The sequence below is a fragment of the Chionomys nivalis genome, chromosome 3 (assembly GCF_950005125.1).
Source record: "Chionomys nivalis chromosome 3, mChiNiv1.1, whole genome shotgun sequence".
Taxonomy (NCBI): Eukaryota; Metazoa; Chordata; class Mammalia; order Rodentia; family Cricetidae; genus Chionomys; species Chionomys nivalis.
Window position 1 is genome coordinate 105,351,685 of NC_080088.1, and position 19,200 is coordinate 105,370,884.

At 48.4% G+C, this 19,200-nt stretch overlaps 1 protein-coding gene across 9 annotated transcripts in view; it reads left to right on the forward strand.

The window, feature by feature from the left end:
• Window positions 1-19,200, forward strand: part of Rimbp2 (RIMS binding protein 2) — a 194,644-nt gene that overhangs the window by 140,029 nt on the left and 35,415 nt on the right. For all 9 annotated transcript variants that reach the window (XM_057763612.1, XM_057763618.1, XM_057763614.1 and 6 more), the window contains 5 exons: window positions 3,996-4,200; window positions 7,255-7,391; window positions 9,135-9,211; window positions 10,645-10,754; window positions 14,762-15,574. In XM_057763612.1, coding sequence (XP_057619595.1) covers window positions 3,996-4,200; window positions 7,255-7,391; window positions 9,135-9,211; window positions 10,645-10,754; window positions 14,762-15,574 — 1,342 coding nt within the window. The remainder of the gene's footprint in view (window positions 1-3,995; window positions 4,201-7,254; window positions 7,392-9,134; window positions 9,212-10,644; window positions 10,755-14,761; window positions 15,575-19,200) is intronic.

The window sequence follows — 19,200 nt, forward strand, 5'->3', positions numbered from 1 at the left end:
AAAATGTAAAATTCCCAGCACACAGTTGCATCCTTCTTCCCACAGCAGGTGAGATGGGAACAGCTGTCTTGCTGAGCTACAAGGGAGCTTTAGAGAATGCTGCCCCTTAGCCTGTCTGCTCATTTGTCCCTGATAGAAGTCAAGAGTAGGCCCATAGACCTCTGTGCCACTGAGAAAAGTCTCAGCCAGGAAGAAGTATGGTGGAGACCACCATTTTTATAGTCAATGTCAGGACAAGAGCAAGGGGTCTGGGCCTTGGGGACAGGGCTATTTCCACACAGATCCGTTCCTATGGCAACCATGATGGATGCGTGGAACTCCATGTACTTGCGGGTAACTCTGCAGGTGATTTCTGCGTGTCCCATTGTCTAAAGACTGGAGAAGTGTCCTTCACCTTCAAAGCTACCTTAGCTTGGGCACAAGCCCAGCATGCAGCTCCACACCATGGAGAATGAAAGTCAGAGAAACTCCTGTGGAGGCGGCAGGGAAGCCGGCAGTAATGTCTTCGGATATTTGCCTCTGGCTTTTGAACGCTCCGCCTGCCTATATAAGCTGCTGCAATTGTTCCAATTATAGAACGCTTTGCCATCTGCCACAGCCACGGTTGTGGTCACAGCACAGACCCCTCCATCCCCCGCCTGCAGGTGCTTGTTCTCTGAGAGGCTCGGGCTGAGCCAGCAGAGAAGAGTGGGTGGATGTGCCCATGAGCCTAAGTGAACACACACAGGCTAAGTTCCCACCATGCAACGGAGACTCCACAGTGCTCCCGATAAACCGAAATAAACACCACAGAATCAAAGCAGTAGCCAGGAACAGAAGAGGGCACTGCTGTTCCTGGAAGTATCCTGGAAGTGGGTGGCTTCACGCTAACAGAGTGTCTAACCTATGAGTGGCCCAGACACGCAGCAGCTGCAGTCAGGGAAGGCTGAGGCCTATGTGCACAGGGGCTCCTGAGGAAGGGAAAATGGGGCATCTAGGCATTTGAGGCTTCTGTGGGCTCTTCTTCCTTGCTTTTGGAGGCTGCTGAGGCCTGAGTTGGCATCCGTCTTCCAAAGCTGTTTTCTCTGATGTCCAAGGAGAGACCAGCCAAGGGGTTGGGAAGAAAGACAGTGTTTGTCAGGGGGTGGCCCAGGCCCACACTCAGATTCTCTGTAGTAACCTTGAGGACCGCGTTCTACCTCTACCTTTCAGTTCACTGTGAGTCACCCCCAAAGCTAGGCCCACTGCAGCGTCCCCTAGTGGACATACTTTACAAACAGTTGCTGATACATGCCCAACAGGGGACATTGGCCTCATGCCTCAGTTGGTCCAGCAAGAAGACCCAGGCCTCTTGAACGTGCATGTCTCCACCATCAGCTCCCTGTATGCTTACTGAAGCTTCAAGTCCAGCCTATCCCCAGGCGGCTGGGTCCCTGGAGCATTGTCTAGACAAGAATATTAAAAACCCCAGCCTTGGCCACCAGCTCGAGGACAGCAGGCTTTCATCATTCTGTTTCTTATTTTTTTCACCTATGGAACAGTGCTCAGCTATGTGAGCCAACTCCATGTTTCAAAACTTTAATATTTAATTTTATGTCTATGGGTATTTTGCCCGTACGTTTGTGCACCATGTGTGTCCCATGCCCGCAGAGGCCAGAAGAGGGTGTTGGACTGACTGGAACTCGAGTATCAAACAGTTGTGAGTTTCCATGCAGGTACTGGAAATGGAGCCTGGGTCCTCTGGAAGAGCGGCCAGTGTTCTGAACCACGGAGCCATCTTTCCAGCCCCACGTTCATTTGCTTTCAATTGCCTTAACCAATGTCATCTTTTCCTATTTCTCATACTTAGAAAAACGTTCATATGGCTATAACCCTGGTATACAAACTAGTCCACTTGACTCTGGGACCTCTGGTCTGGCTGCTGGCGGCCTCCAGGGGCCAGGCAGGACACGGATCTGGAGAGGCAGGCCAGGCTAGGTGGTCCGAACTGGTCATGCTCCTTGGTTGCAGCACCCCAGTCGGTGCTCACTGACCTCCCCTCATTTTTGTTTAGGGAATCAGTTGTACATGTAGGAGGTCATAGATTGTCATATCTGTGTAACGCCCAGTAATAGTTTTGGACTTGCATAGCCACAACCAGATGTATGGAGTCTTCTGCCACCGAGGACACAGCCTCATGTTGCCCTTGAATACTCACGCCTTCCCCCAAGCTGAACACTCCCTGATGCATAGTGTTGACACTGTGTGGTGTGGATGGAGAGTCCTTCTGCCTCTCCTCAGTTAGGTCTGGTAGTTGTGCATGATGCTCAAGGGATGCTTTTCAGAGGTAGGATTATTCAAATGTTGTTTCCTGCTCATCCCAGGGGCCTCACTGGCCTCTGCAGGTACTCATGGCCCTGTTTGATGACTCGGGTGGTCTGATGGCTTTCCGCTCATCAGGGCCTTTGATGCTCCTCCCTCTGGTGACCCCACTCATCATGTAGGCTACTTGGATGCCTTAAGGATGATCGAGGCTGCTAGGGCCCCAGGATCCTGTTGTCACCATCCCATACATGGATTTTGCTCTTAGGGTCACACCTGTCCTCGCTCATGAATCTCCCTATGCTCTCCACAGCCCACCTGTGTGGCAGAGCCCAGAGGTTTGGTCCCTCGCCTTCCTTTGAGGTGATGGCTGTCTCAGCCAACCTCATTCAGCTTTTAAAAAGAGGAACCCTGCTGATTTTTTTTAATGAATTGAAGAAATTAATTATAGGCTTGGGATCCATTGCAGTTATTTTTAGAAACCCGTGATCTCAGACACAAATAGCACTCTGTTCTGGATGAAAGAGCTGAGATACTTAATGCTTATAGCATGAGGAAGAGGGAAAGGAGGTAGAAGAGGAGGGGGGAGAGGAGGGAGAAGGAGAGAAGGGGGAGGAGGTGGGAGAGGGAGGGCAAAGAGGAGGGAAATAGAAGGAAGTATAGTATGAGGAAGGAGTAGAAGAGGTGGAGGAGGATGGGAGGAGGAGGAAGAGGAAGAGGTAAAGGAGAGAGGTGAAGCTCTGGAAGAGGAGGGAGGAGATGTCGAGAGGGAGAAGGGATGAAAAGAGATAAAGGGAGAGAGAGAGAGAGAGAGAGAGAGAGAGAGAGAGAGAGAAGGGAAGAGACAGAGGAGGAGGTAGAAGAGGCAGAGGAGGTTAAAGAGGATGGAAGGTGGAAGAGGAGGACTGTCCACACTCCTGAGCCCTGATCAAGCCAGGCAACAGACGGACTCACAGCCATTTTTTCCCTACATTCCCACATGCCTGTAATAAAACAAGACTTTATTGAACACCAGCTAGGTACTTAGTTAGGTCAGGTTCAAGTTTTTGGGGAGCAGCAGGAAGCACAAAGATTCAACCCTCACCTCATGATGCTGACATTCTAGTAGAGTCCCACGGCATTCAGAGACAACCTTCCCCATCTGTCCTGCTCAAGGAGGGAGCTTGCTGACTGCTCTTCTCTTCCATGCATTTCTCTGGGAGATCCTTGTCTTTCCCTAGGTGTCATGGTGGTATTGGCCAATGACAGTGGTATTTCTAACCCAATACCAAGTAGAAATTCCCTGGTGTTGCTGCAAGCCATGTTCTTTGGGGGTCTGCAGACCCATAGGATGGGCACCCATTGAAATGGCATTGCATAATGGGTTGGCAGCTGGGCTGTTCCCTAGTCAGTGCTGGTTCAGCCTCACGCTCCAAATATCAAGCAGGCGTGCCAACCACAAAATGCCCAGGCTGCATGCAGAACCTGGAACAATCCATGCTTGGCTGGGAGCTGAGCGATGGCAAGATTTCTTGGCACCTGTTGTTCCCCATGGTGGCCAGCAGCCAGGCTGCCTGTGAGGCTGGGCTACCAGACACTGCTGTTCTGTGGAGGTGGAAGCAGCCCCTGCCATACACAAGCACACAGCATGTGCACGCAAAAGCCACATGTGCCGCGGTGCATATCTGCGCCACTGAATACCCCTCTTTGACCACTGTCCCGCCTCTGCTGTACAGTCCAAGGTCCGAGAGCTGGAAGAGAAATGCCGTGTGCAGAGTGAGCAGTTTAACCTTTTGTCCCGGGACCTGGAGAAGTTCCGGCAACACACTGGGAGTTTTGACCTGCTGGGCAGCAGCTCAGTGGCCTTGCTGGATGTCCCCTTGGCCCCTGGCAAGCCTTTCCCACAGTACATGAATGGACTAGCCACTTCCATACACAAAGGTAAGTGGCAGATGTTTGCAACAGCTGGGGAAGGGGGCCTGTGGTGGAGAGTATAAAGAACTACCACAGCAGGACTAAGGACAGCCCAGGCTGTTGTGTCCTTACCCGTTCATAGAGTGGCTTGGATACGCTAGTGGTGGTGGGGGGGAGCATGCTTGTGTGGGTACAGGTGCACATGCATGTCTAAGTGCATGCATGTGGAGGTCAGTCTTTGGTGGTGTTCCTCAGGAACCGTCCACCTTGCTTTTGAGATGGGGTCTTCCATTGACCTGGGATATGCAGATTAGCCTAGGATGGCTGGTGAGTGAGATCCAGGGCTTTGCTTGTCTCCATGGTCCCAGCCCTGGGATTATGGATGTGCTGCCCTGTCTAGCTTTCTGCATGGATGTTGGGGATGGAACTCAATTCCTATGTAGCCCCTCTCCGTCCAGATTGCAGGCTCATACCTGTAAGCCGGCATTTTAGGAACTGATGCCAGAGAATTGTAGATACTTCCAGAACAGCCTTGGCTAGAGTGCAAGACCCTGTCTTTAAATCAAAAAACAAACCCCCAAGTTGTTGATTTGTTTTAATTAGGGGAGCAAATAGGGATCCTAATGCCAGACTTCCTTTTGTAACTTTATTAAGACAGTTTCCAGTCTCTCCTGGTTCTTATCAAAATAGAGAAATGCTCCTGATTTTTTTAATTATAAAAACGAGGCAATGCTCATCTCTCTGTGTCATCATCACTGGAGTTCTTCCCCCGCCCCCAGCTCCTCAGCTATTACATTTTTTCTTCTAGCTCTCGATCACAGAAACTGACAGACATCAGTGGCTGTTGCTATGAGAAACGAGATTGAGGGCATGGGACTGCCCCCAACCTTCTGGTTGTTTACTGAGCAGAGTGCATCCGGGTGTCTGGGTGTCAAGGTTGTGATGTCTTAACATCAAGGTTGTGATGGCAGAGTTGTGTAGGAAGCCCTGTTCTGATGCAAGAGATCAGATAAGCTTCAAGGTGGCCTTTGGCCCAGACAGATGCTCTCAGATAGATGGTGTGGTGAAAAAAGAGGCTGGGGCTGTTCTAGAAGGGATGGTTGGGTTCTAGAAGAGTGGCCAATGGGAAATGTATTCAAGCTATGAAAGGTACAAGACAGTTTCTGTTCTCCCCAGAGAACCCGAAGCTTCCCATTTTGCATCCTAGCTGCAAGGGAGTCACACAGATCACCCTCTCAGCATGACAAAATCCTAGGAGGCCACCTGAGGCAGAGCTGAAGGTTTCTTTGGGGGAGGGTGCTGGTTACACACACACCTCTAACATGGTTTGTCTCCAGTTCTGACTCAGAAGGAATACAAGAGTTTGGCACCAGCCACAGGTATGCACCACTTTTCTCAGGCATGAAGCGACTGGTGCCCTTGTGAACAGCTGTGATTGTCTACAGGAGAGTTGCACAGGACTGGGTCCATTAACTTCCTGTCAAGAACGGGCTCATGAGACCTCCCCCCCCTGAGGATTTATAGACATTTCATGACTGCTGTGGGAGGGGCTTATGAGGCTCCCAGCCCGTAAGGGTTATGTAGGTAGTTATATATTGCGTTTTCTTCTGTGGCATAACTGCTTGTAATCGTCCCCTGCTCTTCTAAATAGCTCTATTTAAACTTGTTGGCTTACCAACCAATAGTCCCTTAGAGATGTGCTCATGTGATGGGACCCAGGACATAAGCTTCCTAGCTGTGCATGGGAGCAACATAGCATGATGGACTCACTCTAGATGCAGCATTGAATACCAGGGCCTAAACCTATTCCCCTTGGAGCCCAGGACCTCGCTGCTAATGCTTCCACACCTTCCCACTCCCTTGCCCAGCTGGCCACCACTTCCTCCTCTCTGCTTCTAGGACTCTGACATCAGCAGAGTCCACGTGTGACTGGAAAGTGTGGTCTATATCTTCTGCTGTTTATTTTATTATTTTGATTATTTAGACTATTATTATTTTCTTTTGAATAAGGCACTCCAGGTTCTTCCACACTGGAGGAGGCAGCAGGGTTTTCCTCTTTATTTAATGCATTTGCTAGGTCGCTAATTGCATTAGTTTTAGCTACTTTTTTATTTCCTGACTTAGTCTTGGTCTCCTGTCCCTCAATGAGATGACCTCTTGATGGGGCAGTTCAGGAAGTGGCTGGATGCCCCAGGCAAGAGACATGTGGACCTGAAGGCTGCAGAGGGTGCCAGGAAAGACCCTGCCCTAATTCATATTTGGATCCTGATGTAAAAGAATGTGGCTTTGGGGTTTAGATCAGGCCATCCTGGGTCATGTGCTGCAGATCTGGCCTCAGTAACACAGTAACTCAGTAACTGTGAGGATAGTGTTCAGGGACCTGCTTTGGTACTGAGAAGCCTCCTATTAAATAATTTCTAGCCAGAAACTTGGTAATTGGACAATTTTCTTTTCTTGTCTTTTCTTTTTCTTTCTTTTTTCTTTTCTTTTTTGTCAAAGTGAAAACAGACTTCAATGTAAACCGGTATGAACAGGGAGGTCATTGCCACCCAAGAGGGGAAGAGCTAGAGTGTAGCTTCAGGTACAGCTCCACTCAGGTACCTTTGGTGATGTCACAGAAAGTCCAGACTCTGCCTTTCCATATTACAGAGCCCAGCTCTATGGGCAGACTCTGTTCTTGCATGTTCTTTCCTATCCAAGTCAGAAAGGCCGAGGGACTACTGGGCCTCACAGCCTACCAATTTCAAGCCAACAGAAGGGAAAGACCCCCAGTTCAGGATGCACTCACCCTCTCCAATTGGGCCTTGCTGTGTCTCCTCCTATCACACATCACCACCAAGCCCTCAGTTCAGCCATCCTGTGCTGTCTATTACATATGACTGCCAAGCCTTCAATACAGTCAGCCTGTATGCTACCCATGATGATCCAGTCCAGAGCTGCAGTGAACCAGTCTGAGGAGTCTAGGACATGGGTGGTCCTCACACAGACACCAGAGAGAGGAAAGCTCAGGGAAGGCAAGTAGCTAGCATGCTGTGCTGATGGCCTGTCTCCTTCCCCCATCCACTCCTGGGTCCTGGCCAGGTCACGAGGGTCCCACTGGACACTACTCTGTGATTGGGGACTATATCCTGTTGTCTGGGGACAAGCTGGAGCCTCCGTGTGTGAAGCCCTCCTTCCTGTTACGATCCAGCAGCCCAAGATGCAGATTTGAGTCCGAGGTGAGTCCCGCCTAGCCGGCTCCAGAGTGTATCTGGGAGGATGTCTATGCCCCGCCCCTCCATCCTTCCATGCCCTCTTCCTTCATTTCCATTAATTTTCTACATCCATCCCTAGTGAACCACCATGTGTCAGGAAGTAGGGACCTACGGCTTACAGGCCAAGGTCCTGGATATTATGGGGGGAATACATATGGTGGGAGGACAAGCACCCCATCAGTATCTGGACAACCAAGTCCTGGTGAGGGTTCTGCAGACAGCAGAACTGGCTATGTGGGCAGGGAGGGGCTGTGAGCCAGGAAGGTTGGCCATTGGTGTTACTATATGCCCGAGAAGCCAGGTGTTTGGTTGAGGAGAGCTGGGAGGTGGTGGGGGTAGGGATAGGTGTGACTTTGGTCCCTTGAAAAGCACTAATCTCTGTGTAAGCCACACAGGGTGGTGCTGGAGAGCTCCCAGGAAGGAGCTGCATGGCCTAATCGTCATCATGAAGTACTACTCTGCCTTCCATACACAGAAGGGATGGGAGGGGAACTTTCTTTCCCTAGGACACTGGGACTCAGTCTCCCTCTTATCTGAGACTGAGTCAAGTGTCCTTATCTCAGAGGCACGTGGCCTCCCAGGAAAGGCTACCTACCGTGCTACTGGGATTATTGCAGTGTATGGACTCTGGTGGCCGTCTCCTTATGTTCCGCAGACCCTGAGACTGCAGGGCGAAAGAGGGAAATGAGAGGTGTTTAGGTGGAGGCTCTACTTCAGCCCCACCTCTCTCTCTCCAGACCCTGTCCCTGAGAAAGCCCACCAAGCAGTGGCTCCTCCCCCTGAGACATTCAAGACCACACATGCAGGATATTTTTTTAAAATTGATTTCTATCGATCTCTACATTTTTCTCTACTCCCCTCCCTGCCTCTCTTCTCCCCTTCAACCCTCTCCCAAGGTCCCCATGCTCCCAATTTACTCAGGAGATCTTGTCTTTTTCGACTCCCCATGTAGATTAGCTCTCTCTTGAATTTTGCAGGCAAATGGATGGAGCTAGAAAACATCCCTCAAGTGAGGTAACCCAGACCCAGAAAGACAATTATCACATGTATTCACTCATAAGTGGTTTTTAAACATAAAGCAAAGAAAACCAGCTCACAAATCACAATCCCAGAGAACCTAGACACTTACAGGATATTTGAGACCTGGCTCATAGCCTTGCCACGTGATTTCTCTCCTATTTTCTTACCCTGAGAATCACCCAGGAATTGCTTTGCTCAGATTAAATTCAGTCTCATTAATTTGGCTGGATTTGGCTTATTGCCTCAGTGGAGAATCCCACAGCTGGGGATTTTCAAAACACTTATCCAGAGGATCCCTACTTTTTCCTTTCTTGTGGATCTCCATGTTTTATTGAATGCCCCTGGAGATGACAAATGGGGTCTTCCATAGCAAGAGCCCTCTGAAAGCAGAAGGTGTGGTCACCTCTGTCTTCCACAAGCTACTTGGTATGACATTCTGGTGTCTTAGGCTACAGCATTGGAGGGGGGCACCCAAGTCCCTGCTGATGTTCAAGCTAGGATTCCAGCAAGGTCTATGGAGGTGATTCCCATTACATGAGAGTTTCACAGACTGGGCTACTTTCCTAGTGAAGCCCAGTAGGACTACAGGCAGATTTCCTGGGAAGGAGTTGTATCACTGGGTGTGTGTGTGTGTGTGACATGTATCCTTTAGTATCACCAACTGTAAACCACAATCACTCCTCACAGATGGACAATGACCGGAACTCTAACAACTCCAAGCAAAGCAGCTCGGGGAAGGTGCACCTGTGTGTCGCCCGCTACAGGTAGGGATGTGATGCCACACCTCCACCCCGAGTGCTGGGGCAGAAGAAGCAGGTGAGAGGCAGGGAGTGCACAGGTTGAGATCACACTTTATTCTTCGGGACTGCCTTGATTCGGTGTCTCAAGCTGAGCTCCCAGGAGCTTGCCTCCCTCGCAGCTCCAGAGGTCAGCAGCTGAATTAAGGTACCCTATGGCCATGGCCCAGGCAGACTCTGACCGAGGGTCTTGGATCCTTCTCATGTTCTGGTGGCCCCAGGGCTCTTGGTTTATTGCTGTATCTCTCTAGGCTCTGTCTCCCCCTTCCCATGGCCACCTCTTCTACGTGTGTTCCCATGTCTCAGGCATCAATGTCCACCCTGGCCAGTGTGATATCCTCTCACCTGGGTGATACATGTAGGAACTTCTTGGCAAATGAGGCCACATTCATAGAGGTCAGAGGCTGAGACTTGTGGCAGATATTTATGGGGGACACAAGTGTCAAACAGAATGTTACAGGGGAGATCGTGCCCAGAGCCTCCTCCACTGATGCCTCCAATTACCCCTCTACTCTCTTGCCCAAATCCCAGGCATCATATCTTAGAAGTCTTCAGTAGAACATACCATTGATCAAGCAAATGCAGTTTTTAGAATGTCTTTCCTTGTGCAAGTGTTCAAAGATATGTTATAAGGACATTAGCCAGGACACTGAATGCATTGTTAGTCAGGAGGTAGAAGCAGTGTCTACATCTGACTTTAGAAAAACAGTTCCATAAAGTTTGGTGACTTCAACAGTGGGCTACTATACTTAAACTAAAAAGGCAAGGGCAGACTTGGTGGGATAGAAATATGGAATCCTACATAGTAAGGTGAAAAAACATGGTAAGTAGTATGTGCAATGCTACCTCAGTTAGCTAATCTTTGTTTAAAGGCAATATAATTGGACTGGAGAGATGACTGCTCAGCTGTCAAGAGCACTGAATGCCCCCCCCTGCAGACACAGGTTCAGTTCCAAGTAACCACATAAGGCAGCTCACAATTGCCTGTAACTCAAGTTCAAAGGGATCCAGTGCCCTCTTCTGGCTCCCACAGATACTGAACACACATGTGCACATATACACACCCAGACACATACACATAAAGAAATAAATCACAAAAAACAAAAGCAACAGCCTTCACTCTGTTCATAGTAGCTCACTAATTTGGAAATGTGTAGTTCAGGTGAAAGAGACACATGGGAGCAAGATGTCTGGACAAGATGTCCTCAGATTCAAAGAGCTCTTGTGGCTTCAGAATTACCTTTAACCATTGGTGTGAGCCAACCAGAGGAGGCTGGAGAGGAGACATGGGATCTCACTAAGTGAGCTGTGACACCATTTGACATGTAACAGGTATAAGGAACCATATACCGGCAGACCATGGCCAGGGCCACTAACATGCAAACTGCTTCTTCCCGCAGCTACAACCCCTTTGATGGGCCCAATGAGAACCCGGAAGCAGAGCTGCCTCTCACGGCAGGAAAGTACCTCTACGTCTATGGAGACATGGATGAGGATGGATTCTATGAAGGTCTGTGGATGTGCTGCGGTTGGTGGGCACTGACTTGTTCTAGGCAGAAGACCAGCCTGCCCGAACTCTGGGAGATGCGCCGGGTTCCCTCATGCTCCTGGCTGCTAGCTCTCTGTTCTGTCCCTCCCAATCCCCAGAGGTCCCAGTCTCCCTCTGTGATGATTGCCAGGACAGTGGAGCTGGTTTTCTGAGTGTTAGTGGCAGTAGATGGCTGGCACTTGGGAGCCCTGAGTGTTCATCTTGGCAGAGCTCCTGGGCAGCTGCGGGCTGACACTGACGCTGATAGATGCTTTGCTGTCACCTTTCATTATCCATGGGGAACAGGTCGACATTCAACCTCAAGGATGCTTGAGGCCCTTTTAAAATCCTGAGGTGTTTGCACATAGCCTGGGTACCTCCTGCGCACTGGGACTCCTTCCTAGATGGCTTCTAACACACACAATGAAAATCCCTACCAACAACAATCAGACTGTAGACTCTGTACATGTTCTATACAAATAAACCTATTTTTTTAATTTTTAATTTTACATACCAACCACAGTTTCCCCTCCCTTATCTCCTCCAGTTCCCTCCACACACCTCCTTTCTACCCCCACCATCCACTCTCAGAAAGCATAAGGTCTCGCATGGGAGTCAACAATGCCTGTCATACCAAGTTGAGGCAGGGCCAGCTTCTCTCTCCTACATCAAGGTTGAGCAAGGCAACCCACCATAGGGAATAGGTTCCAAAAATCTGGCTCATGTAACAGGGACAGATCCTGGTCTCACTGCTAGGGGTCCCACAAACAGACCAAACTACACACTGTCACCCACATGCAGAGGGCCTAGGTCGGTCTCATGCAGGCTCCCTGGCTGTAGGTCTAGAGTCCATGAGCTCCCATGAGCTCAGGTCAGCTGTCTCTGTGGGTTTCTCCATCATGATCTTGACCCCAATCTTATTTATTTTAAAAAAACCTTTTCCATATTCTGAGGACAGAGGATTAGTGAATACTAAGGGCCACTGTGTTCCCCAAAGTGCCCATCTTTGTCCTCTGTGGTGCAGTCATGACGTGACCTCACTGAGTGTGATTTTCCCATTCTCAGAGGCCTCGAGACTCTTGTTAGCTCAGGGGCCAGGCCTCATACCCTGACACCCCCTTCCCATCCTACTCACCTCTAGAATCTGCAGAAAGGACCTGGACTCTGTCTACCCAGAAGGCCTCAGTTTCATTGCCTTTTAGCCTGACAATGGTGCTATTGCCCACAATCAGCTTTCTGGTTTTATTTTATTCTTATTTTATGTATATAGATGTTTGGTCTGCATGTATGTCTGTGCACCACATGTGTGTAGTGCCTGTGGAGACCTGAAGAGGACATAAGATCCCCTGAAACTAGAATTGCAGGTGGTTTTGAGTCATGGTGTGGGTGTTATTCTTAAAACGTTCTCCGAGGCGGGCTGGCGGGGCCAGGTGACAAGCGGCTACAGTTTCCCACCAGAGGGAGGGCACACGCTGCGCGGCTGGTGGTGGCTGGTAACAGACACATAAACACTAAGATAGGCATAAAGCCTTTTATTGAGGAAGGGAGGGAGAGAGAGAGAGAGAGGAGATAGAGAGACAGAGAAGAGATAAAGGAAAGAGAGAGAGAGAGAGAGAGAACGCGTGCACATGCCAAGGAAGCAAAAGAGGGAAGGGGCAAGATGGCAGCGGGCAGGTCAGAGGTAATGGGAGTGGGCGTGGCTTGTCCCTTAAAGGGACAGGAAAGCACAACAGTGGGTGCTAGGAATCAAACCCAGGTCCTCTGGATGAGCAGCTCATGCTCTTCAGCATCAAGCTGTCTCTCCAGACCCTGCTTTCTGATTCTAGATGGGAGTTGTCTATCCCCTGGCCCTTTTGCTCTGTGGGAAAGCCTGTCTTGTTCTGGTCTTCTGAGTGGAAGGGACTTTTGTTGAGCTAGTCTTCTCTTGTGTGAGCTTGTGTTGCTTCTCAGAGTATATGGGAGCTCCAGAACTTACTTTCTGGATGCCCACTTATAGGAGGCTGCATTGCTGCTGTGACATTATAAGCTGAGGCCAAGTCAGTGGACAACCCTCTCCCTGGCTGTGCAGCCCCAGCAGATCTCACCTTAGGGTCAACAGCATGCCCAGTGCAACTGCCAGATGACCTGGTTGAAGTCCCTGAAACTTTCCCATCATGCATTATGCCCACTAAAAGGTTCCAAGGGCCTCACTCAAATGGGTTCCAGACTCAGGTCTTGGTAGGCTGTATGACAGTGGGACTTGCTTCTATTCTCTGTGGCTCAATCTTTTCCATTGCAGAACAGCGATAGCTCTCACTTTTCTGTCTGGAAGATGGATTGACTGCTAGGAAGTGCTTGTAATATAGGCTTGTACATGACTATAGCTCAGTAAATGTTAGATACTGTCATCATCATCCCCACCATCATAAATACCCTTATCACCTCCGTCTCCAGTACCACCACCATCATGCTCCCCATCAACATCACCACTATCATAATCACCATTGTCACCATGACCATTATTATCAACACCATCATCATTACCACCAGTATCCTTCTCATCATTGCCAGCACCACCATTATTATCATCAGCAATATTACCATATCACCATCACTACCGTATTATTAGTATTACCACCACCACAACCATCCTCACCACCACAAACACTATTATTATTATCATTATTATTACCAATATCATTACCATCATTACTTCCATGTACCAGACTGTCTTTGGTGCCAAGGATTGACTGCCTCAAGACTATACCCTAAGTAGAGGTTGGGAACAGAATACAAACCCTAATTAGGTAGCTGACTTGCCCTCTACAGGCCATGTCAAAGATCCTCTAAGGCAGGGGGGATCTGGGTAGGGGAAAATCCAATGGTCATGGTGCCCCAGTCTCCTGGGGCAACATGGCCTCTCTTGGAAGGTATGCTATGAAGAATGGTTTTGTGTGTGTGTATGTGTGTGTGTGTGTATGTGTGCTGGAGTCCTTAGCTCTTCTACATAGTCTCCTTTGACTGCTAGCATCCATGTGAGCCCCATTTATCCAAGAGCACACACACACACACACACACACACGGAATTCAACTGAATTCCGGAATAAAAAAGGCCACCCTCCACAAAAAGTCACCTGTGGCTTATGCCACACAAATTAATAACAACCCTGATTGTTGTAAGAAGGTCCCTTGTTCATCTTCCAGCTGCCCAGACTCCTGAAATAATCACACAGAAACCATATTATTTAAATCATTGCTTGGCCCATTAGCTTAGCTTCTTACTTGCTAACTCTTACATTTTACATCTTAGTTTAACCCCATCTCCATTAATCTGTGCATCACCACGAGGTCGTGGCCTACCAGTAAAGTTTCAGCATGTCTGTATCCAGCAGTGGCTCCATGCTTTCTTTTTCCCAGCATTCAGTTTAGTTTTCCTCACCTAGCTCTGTTCTACCCTATGAGGCCAAGCCAGTTTCTTTATTAACCAATGGTATTCACAGCATACAGAAGGGAAATCCCACATCGCCTGATTATCTCTGACACTTTGACAACCAATTCAGTGTTTTTAATCTCACATCAGGTGGATAATAGGTGCTCTGATGATTTACCCAGCAGGGAGCTGGGTAAATAGACCCCTATTCACACCATCGATCATATGATCAAAAACAAAAGACATTTGTTCATCTCCCAAAGCCATGGATTTGACATGTTTGTTTATCCTGACATTTATTGACTGTGTGCTGGGGTTTTCCCAGTGCTGGGCATTCAGTCAACATGAGCTTTTAATCCCTATTGAACAGCTTCCCTGCTACCAGCGCGTGCTTGGTGTGTACACACAGATTCTCATAGCTCTGGCTGAGGAATTCAAACTTGGTGATGGTTGAGGTTATTGCAGACAGAGGGTATGGAGGGGATAAGCATGTGACTGCCTGAGATGCTTTGCTGTGCCAGTGCTGTAGGGCCCAGGGCCCTGGGGGATGGTGAGTGATATCTGTTCTTGTATCCAACAGGGGAGCTGTTGGATGGGCAGAGGGGCTTGGTGCCCTCCAACTTTGTGGATTTTATCCAAGACAATGAGTCACGACTGGCTGGTACTCTGGGGAGTGAGCAGGACCAGAACTTTCTCAATCATTCTGGCATCAGCCTGGAGCGTGAGAGTATCCTTCACCTTCACTCCCCAACTCAAGTGGACTCGGGCATCACCGACAATGGTGGGGGGACTCTGGACATGAGCATCGATGACATCGGAGAAGACATTGTGCCTTACCCTAGGAAAATTACCCTTATCAAACAGCTTGCCAAAAGTGTCATCGTGGGCTGGGAGCCCCCCGCTGTACCACCCGGCTGGGGCACCGTGAGCAGTTATAACGTGCTGGTAGACAAGGAGACACGCATGAGCCTCGCCCTGGGTAGGAGAACCAAGGCATTGATCGAAAAACTTAACACAGCCGCCTGCACCTACCGCATCTCCGTGCAGTGCGTCACAAGCCGGGGCAACTCGGACGAGCTACAGTGCACGCTGCTGGTGGGCAAGGATGTAGTCGTAGCGCCATCCCAGCTACGTGTGGACAACATCACACAGATCTCTGCTCAGCTCTCCTGGCTGCCTACCAACAGCAATTACAGCCATGTCATCTTCCTCAACGAGGAGGAACTGGACATCGTGAAGGCCACCAGGTACAAGTATCAGTTCTTCAACCTCAGGCCTAATATGGCTTACAAGGTGAAGGTCTTGGCCCAGCCCCACCAGATGCCCTGGCAGCTGCCCCTGGAGCAGAGGGAGAAGAAGGAGGCCTGTGTGGAGTTCTCCACACTGCCTGCAGGTGAGCCATATCCTCAGGGGGGGTTCTGTAATGAAAGGATGCCAGTGCACACTTTGCACGGGTAGGGAAAGGCAAGAGGAGGTGACCATAGGAGTCTGTGTTATGCTTGAAAACCTTCAGATCCCCATGGGAAGTTCAGAGCATGGGTACCTGCTCATGGGTTTAGAGTTGGCTCTTGGCTAGCATCTGGGGATGTGTCCTTTGCATCCGAGGATGTGTCCTTAGCATCTGGGGATGTGTCCTTAGCACTTGATCTGTCAGGGGCTGTCCTGTAATAGACAGGAGGGCAACAGGGCCACCTCTGGGACTGGAAAGCCACATCTTACACCTCATACCTCCTCTGATAACACAAGAGGGATCATGAGTGTAAGAGCCCATGCTTCTACTGCTGTCCTCTCTTGATTTTGATTATAAATGAATACTGATGAACGGTACAAAAAAAATGAAGCTATCTGCTGATGCCACCACAGGGCAAAACTGACTCCTCTGCCTTCTTTGCTGTAACTTGGAGATAGTGTAACTTGGGGACAGGGCACATCAGGCATCTGGAGGTCTCCTGGTATAGACAGGACCCTGTGCCCTTACATTAATGAGTTGTCACTTCAGTGTCCTGGAGTGTTTGTGATATTGGTGGCTGCTATGTGCATCCTAGTAGGTGTCTAAGGCTGAGGCAGCCCACACAAGTGCAGGGCACACACTTGCATATATACACTCAAGGGTGTTTGTATGTCCGAGAGAAGAATAAAAGGCTGGATGGTGTCTGCCAGCCCAGTGTGACCATCCTCAGGAAGAAGATGAGAAAGAAACCAAAGTATGTCATAAAAACTTGGTCACACCCATGTACAGGTCCCTGGTTAAGGGAAGATGTAAAGAAGTGACCATTGACCCTGTCACCATGGGACTATTTATGCAGCCTGCCTAGGAGGGATGTTCTGGAATTGAGGGTGAAATAAGTTCCAAGTAAAGGGAGAACTTGGTGAGAGAAGGCATTGTCCCTGCTAGTGTCTTCCCATGCAACTACAATGGGTCCTTTAATTGCAACAGAGTTCTGATCTAGAAGGTGCACCCACACACTGAGACAATGGGGATGATCTATTGGGAACTCACCAAGGCCAGCTGGACTGGGTCTGAAAAAGCATGGGATAAAACCGGACTCACTGAACATAGCAGACAATGAGGACTACTGAGAACTCAAGAACAATGGCAATGGGTGTTTGATCCTACTGCACGTACTGGTTTTGTGGGAGCCTAGGCAGTTTGGATGCTCACCTTAATAGACCTGGATGGAGGTGGGTGGTCCTTGGATTTCCCACAGGGCAGGGAACCCTGATTGCTCTTAGGGCTGACGAGGGAGGGGGACTTGACTGGGGGAGTGGGAGGGAAATGGGAGGCGGTGGCGGGGAGGAAGCAGAAATCTTTAATAAATAAATAAAGAAATAAATTTTTTAAAAAAAGAAAGAAAAGAATCGCCATTGGCTCATGATTCCTGCTGGCCACCATTGCCTTGTTGCTGGCTTTTGACTCTGATGAAGAAAACTGTAGAATTGTTTCTTGTTAGCCATTGGTCACAGGAACCCTAACTAGTTACACATAACTCTAGTTAGGTTTAACTGTCAACTTGACACAGTCTAGACTCATATGGGAGGAGAGCATTGAGGAGATGCTTAGACCACATTGGTCTGTGGGCTTGTCTGTGGGAGATTGTCTTGGTTGTTAATTGGTATAAGAGGACCCAGCCCACTGCAGGAGGTACCATTCCCTAGGTGGGTAGCCATAGGCTGTGTAAGAGAGTTAGTTGAATATGAGCCAGAGAACCAGCCAGTAATCAGTGTTCCTCTGTGCTCTGTGACTTCTGCATCAAGTTCCTGCTTGAGTTCCTGCCATGAAGTCCCTCAGTGATGGGACAAGACCTAGAAGTATAAGCCAAATAAACCTGTTCCTTATCCAAGTTGGTCTTTTTCGTCAGTGTTTATCACAACCATAGAAAGGAAGGTAGAACACTGTTCTTCATTGGAGTTTGACATTTCCCTTCTATCCCCAGTGTTCCCAGAATTTTATCAAGATTGAATTAAATTTTCAATCTTGATAATCTCTCCATTTATCAAGTTATGATCATTCTTTATTCAGTTAATGTGGTGATGATGCTACTTTTGAATATTCAGTCATTTCATACTTCTAGGGTTCAATTTGGTGTTTATGGGTGGGTGAGTCTTATTTTTAAGTGATTTATTTTCAGTTATGAGTATGTGTGTGAGCACATGCACATGTACACATGTGTGTGTTTGTATGGGTATGTGAGCCACGTGTGTGCAGTTAGCCACGGAAGCTAGAACCTACCTGCTGTGGTTGCTGGGACCTGGACTCATGTCCTCTGGAAGAACAGCGGGTACTCTTAACTGCTGAGCCACCTCTCCAGCCTCATTGGGGAGTTTTCCATCTATGTGCATGAAGGATGCTCATGTACAGTCTTCTTGTAATGTCCTCTGGTTTGGGTACCAGACCTCTGCTGGGTTCACGCAGTGACTAGAGAATCCTGTCTTCTGCGAGTGCTTGTGCAGGGTTTTTTTTTTGTTTGTTTGTTTGTTTGTTTTTTTGTGGCATCACCATTAGCTCTCTTTAACATTTGATAGATGCAGTGAAAGCCACGCAGACCAATGGTTTTCTTTGAAGAAATGTTGAAAGTTTCAGGTTTAAGGTAGTTAATAGACACAGGGTTATTTAGCTTTTGTGTCTTCTCATTTGTCAGTTTGGGTTAGCTACATCTTTTCCTTTAAGTTTATAATACAATTACGTCATCTAGTCCTCCCTCCACACCAACTGATATATCCCTTCCTGCTCTTTTCCAAATTCATAGCCTCTATTTCCCATTAATTGCTATTACATGTTACATGTTATACACGCAAAGAGATACATATAGGCATATATGTATGCCTACACACACATCCTAAATACAACCTGCTCAGTCTGTATGCTACTTGTATGGTACTGGATAACCAACTGGTGTGCTCTTCCCTGGAGAAGACTGTTTCTCCCACTTGTGGCATTCCTTAGTTACCTGTCGCTCTTTGTGTAGGGTTGAGGCCTCATGGGCCAAGTGTGGTATTTCAAGGAATTTCCCTATCGCGCTAGCTGACCTGGAACTCTCAGAGATCCATCTGCCTCTGCTTTTCTAGTGCTGGGATTAAAGGTGCGTGCCACCATGCTCAGCTAAATTATCTTTTAACTGTCTTGAATCCCTGTTCAAAATTTATGCTGTCTCACTTTAGTGGTGAGAATTGTACTGCGTTTGTTACTTCACTGATGGATTCAAGGCTGAAGTTTTTGGCTTGGTTGAGTTCTATTTTTCGTGGCTTTATATCACTTTGTCCTCCTTTTTTATTGGTTTTTGGCTTTACCTCACTCTTCTGTTTTGGCTCACGCTTCTGAGGTAAAATTGCGATAACTAATTGAAAACCGTTGTTTTCTAATATAAATATTTAGACATGCAAACCCACAGCTCTCAGCATGTTCTTTTTCGCTATTGTTAAGTATATTCTGATTTTCCAGGTAGAATCTTCACAACTCTGGTTATGAATAGACTGCTTAGTGTCCAAATATTCGATGGTTAAGAAAAGAAAACATGCTAC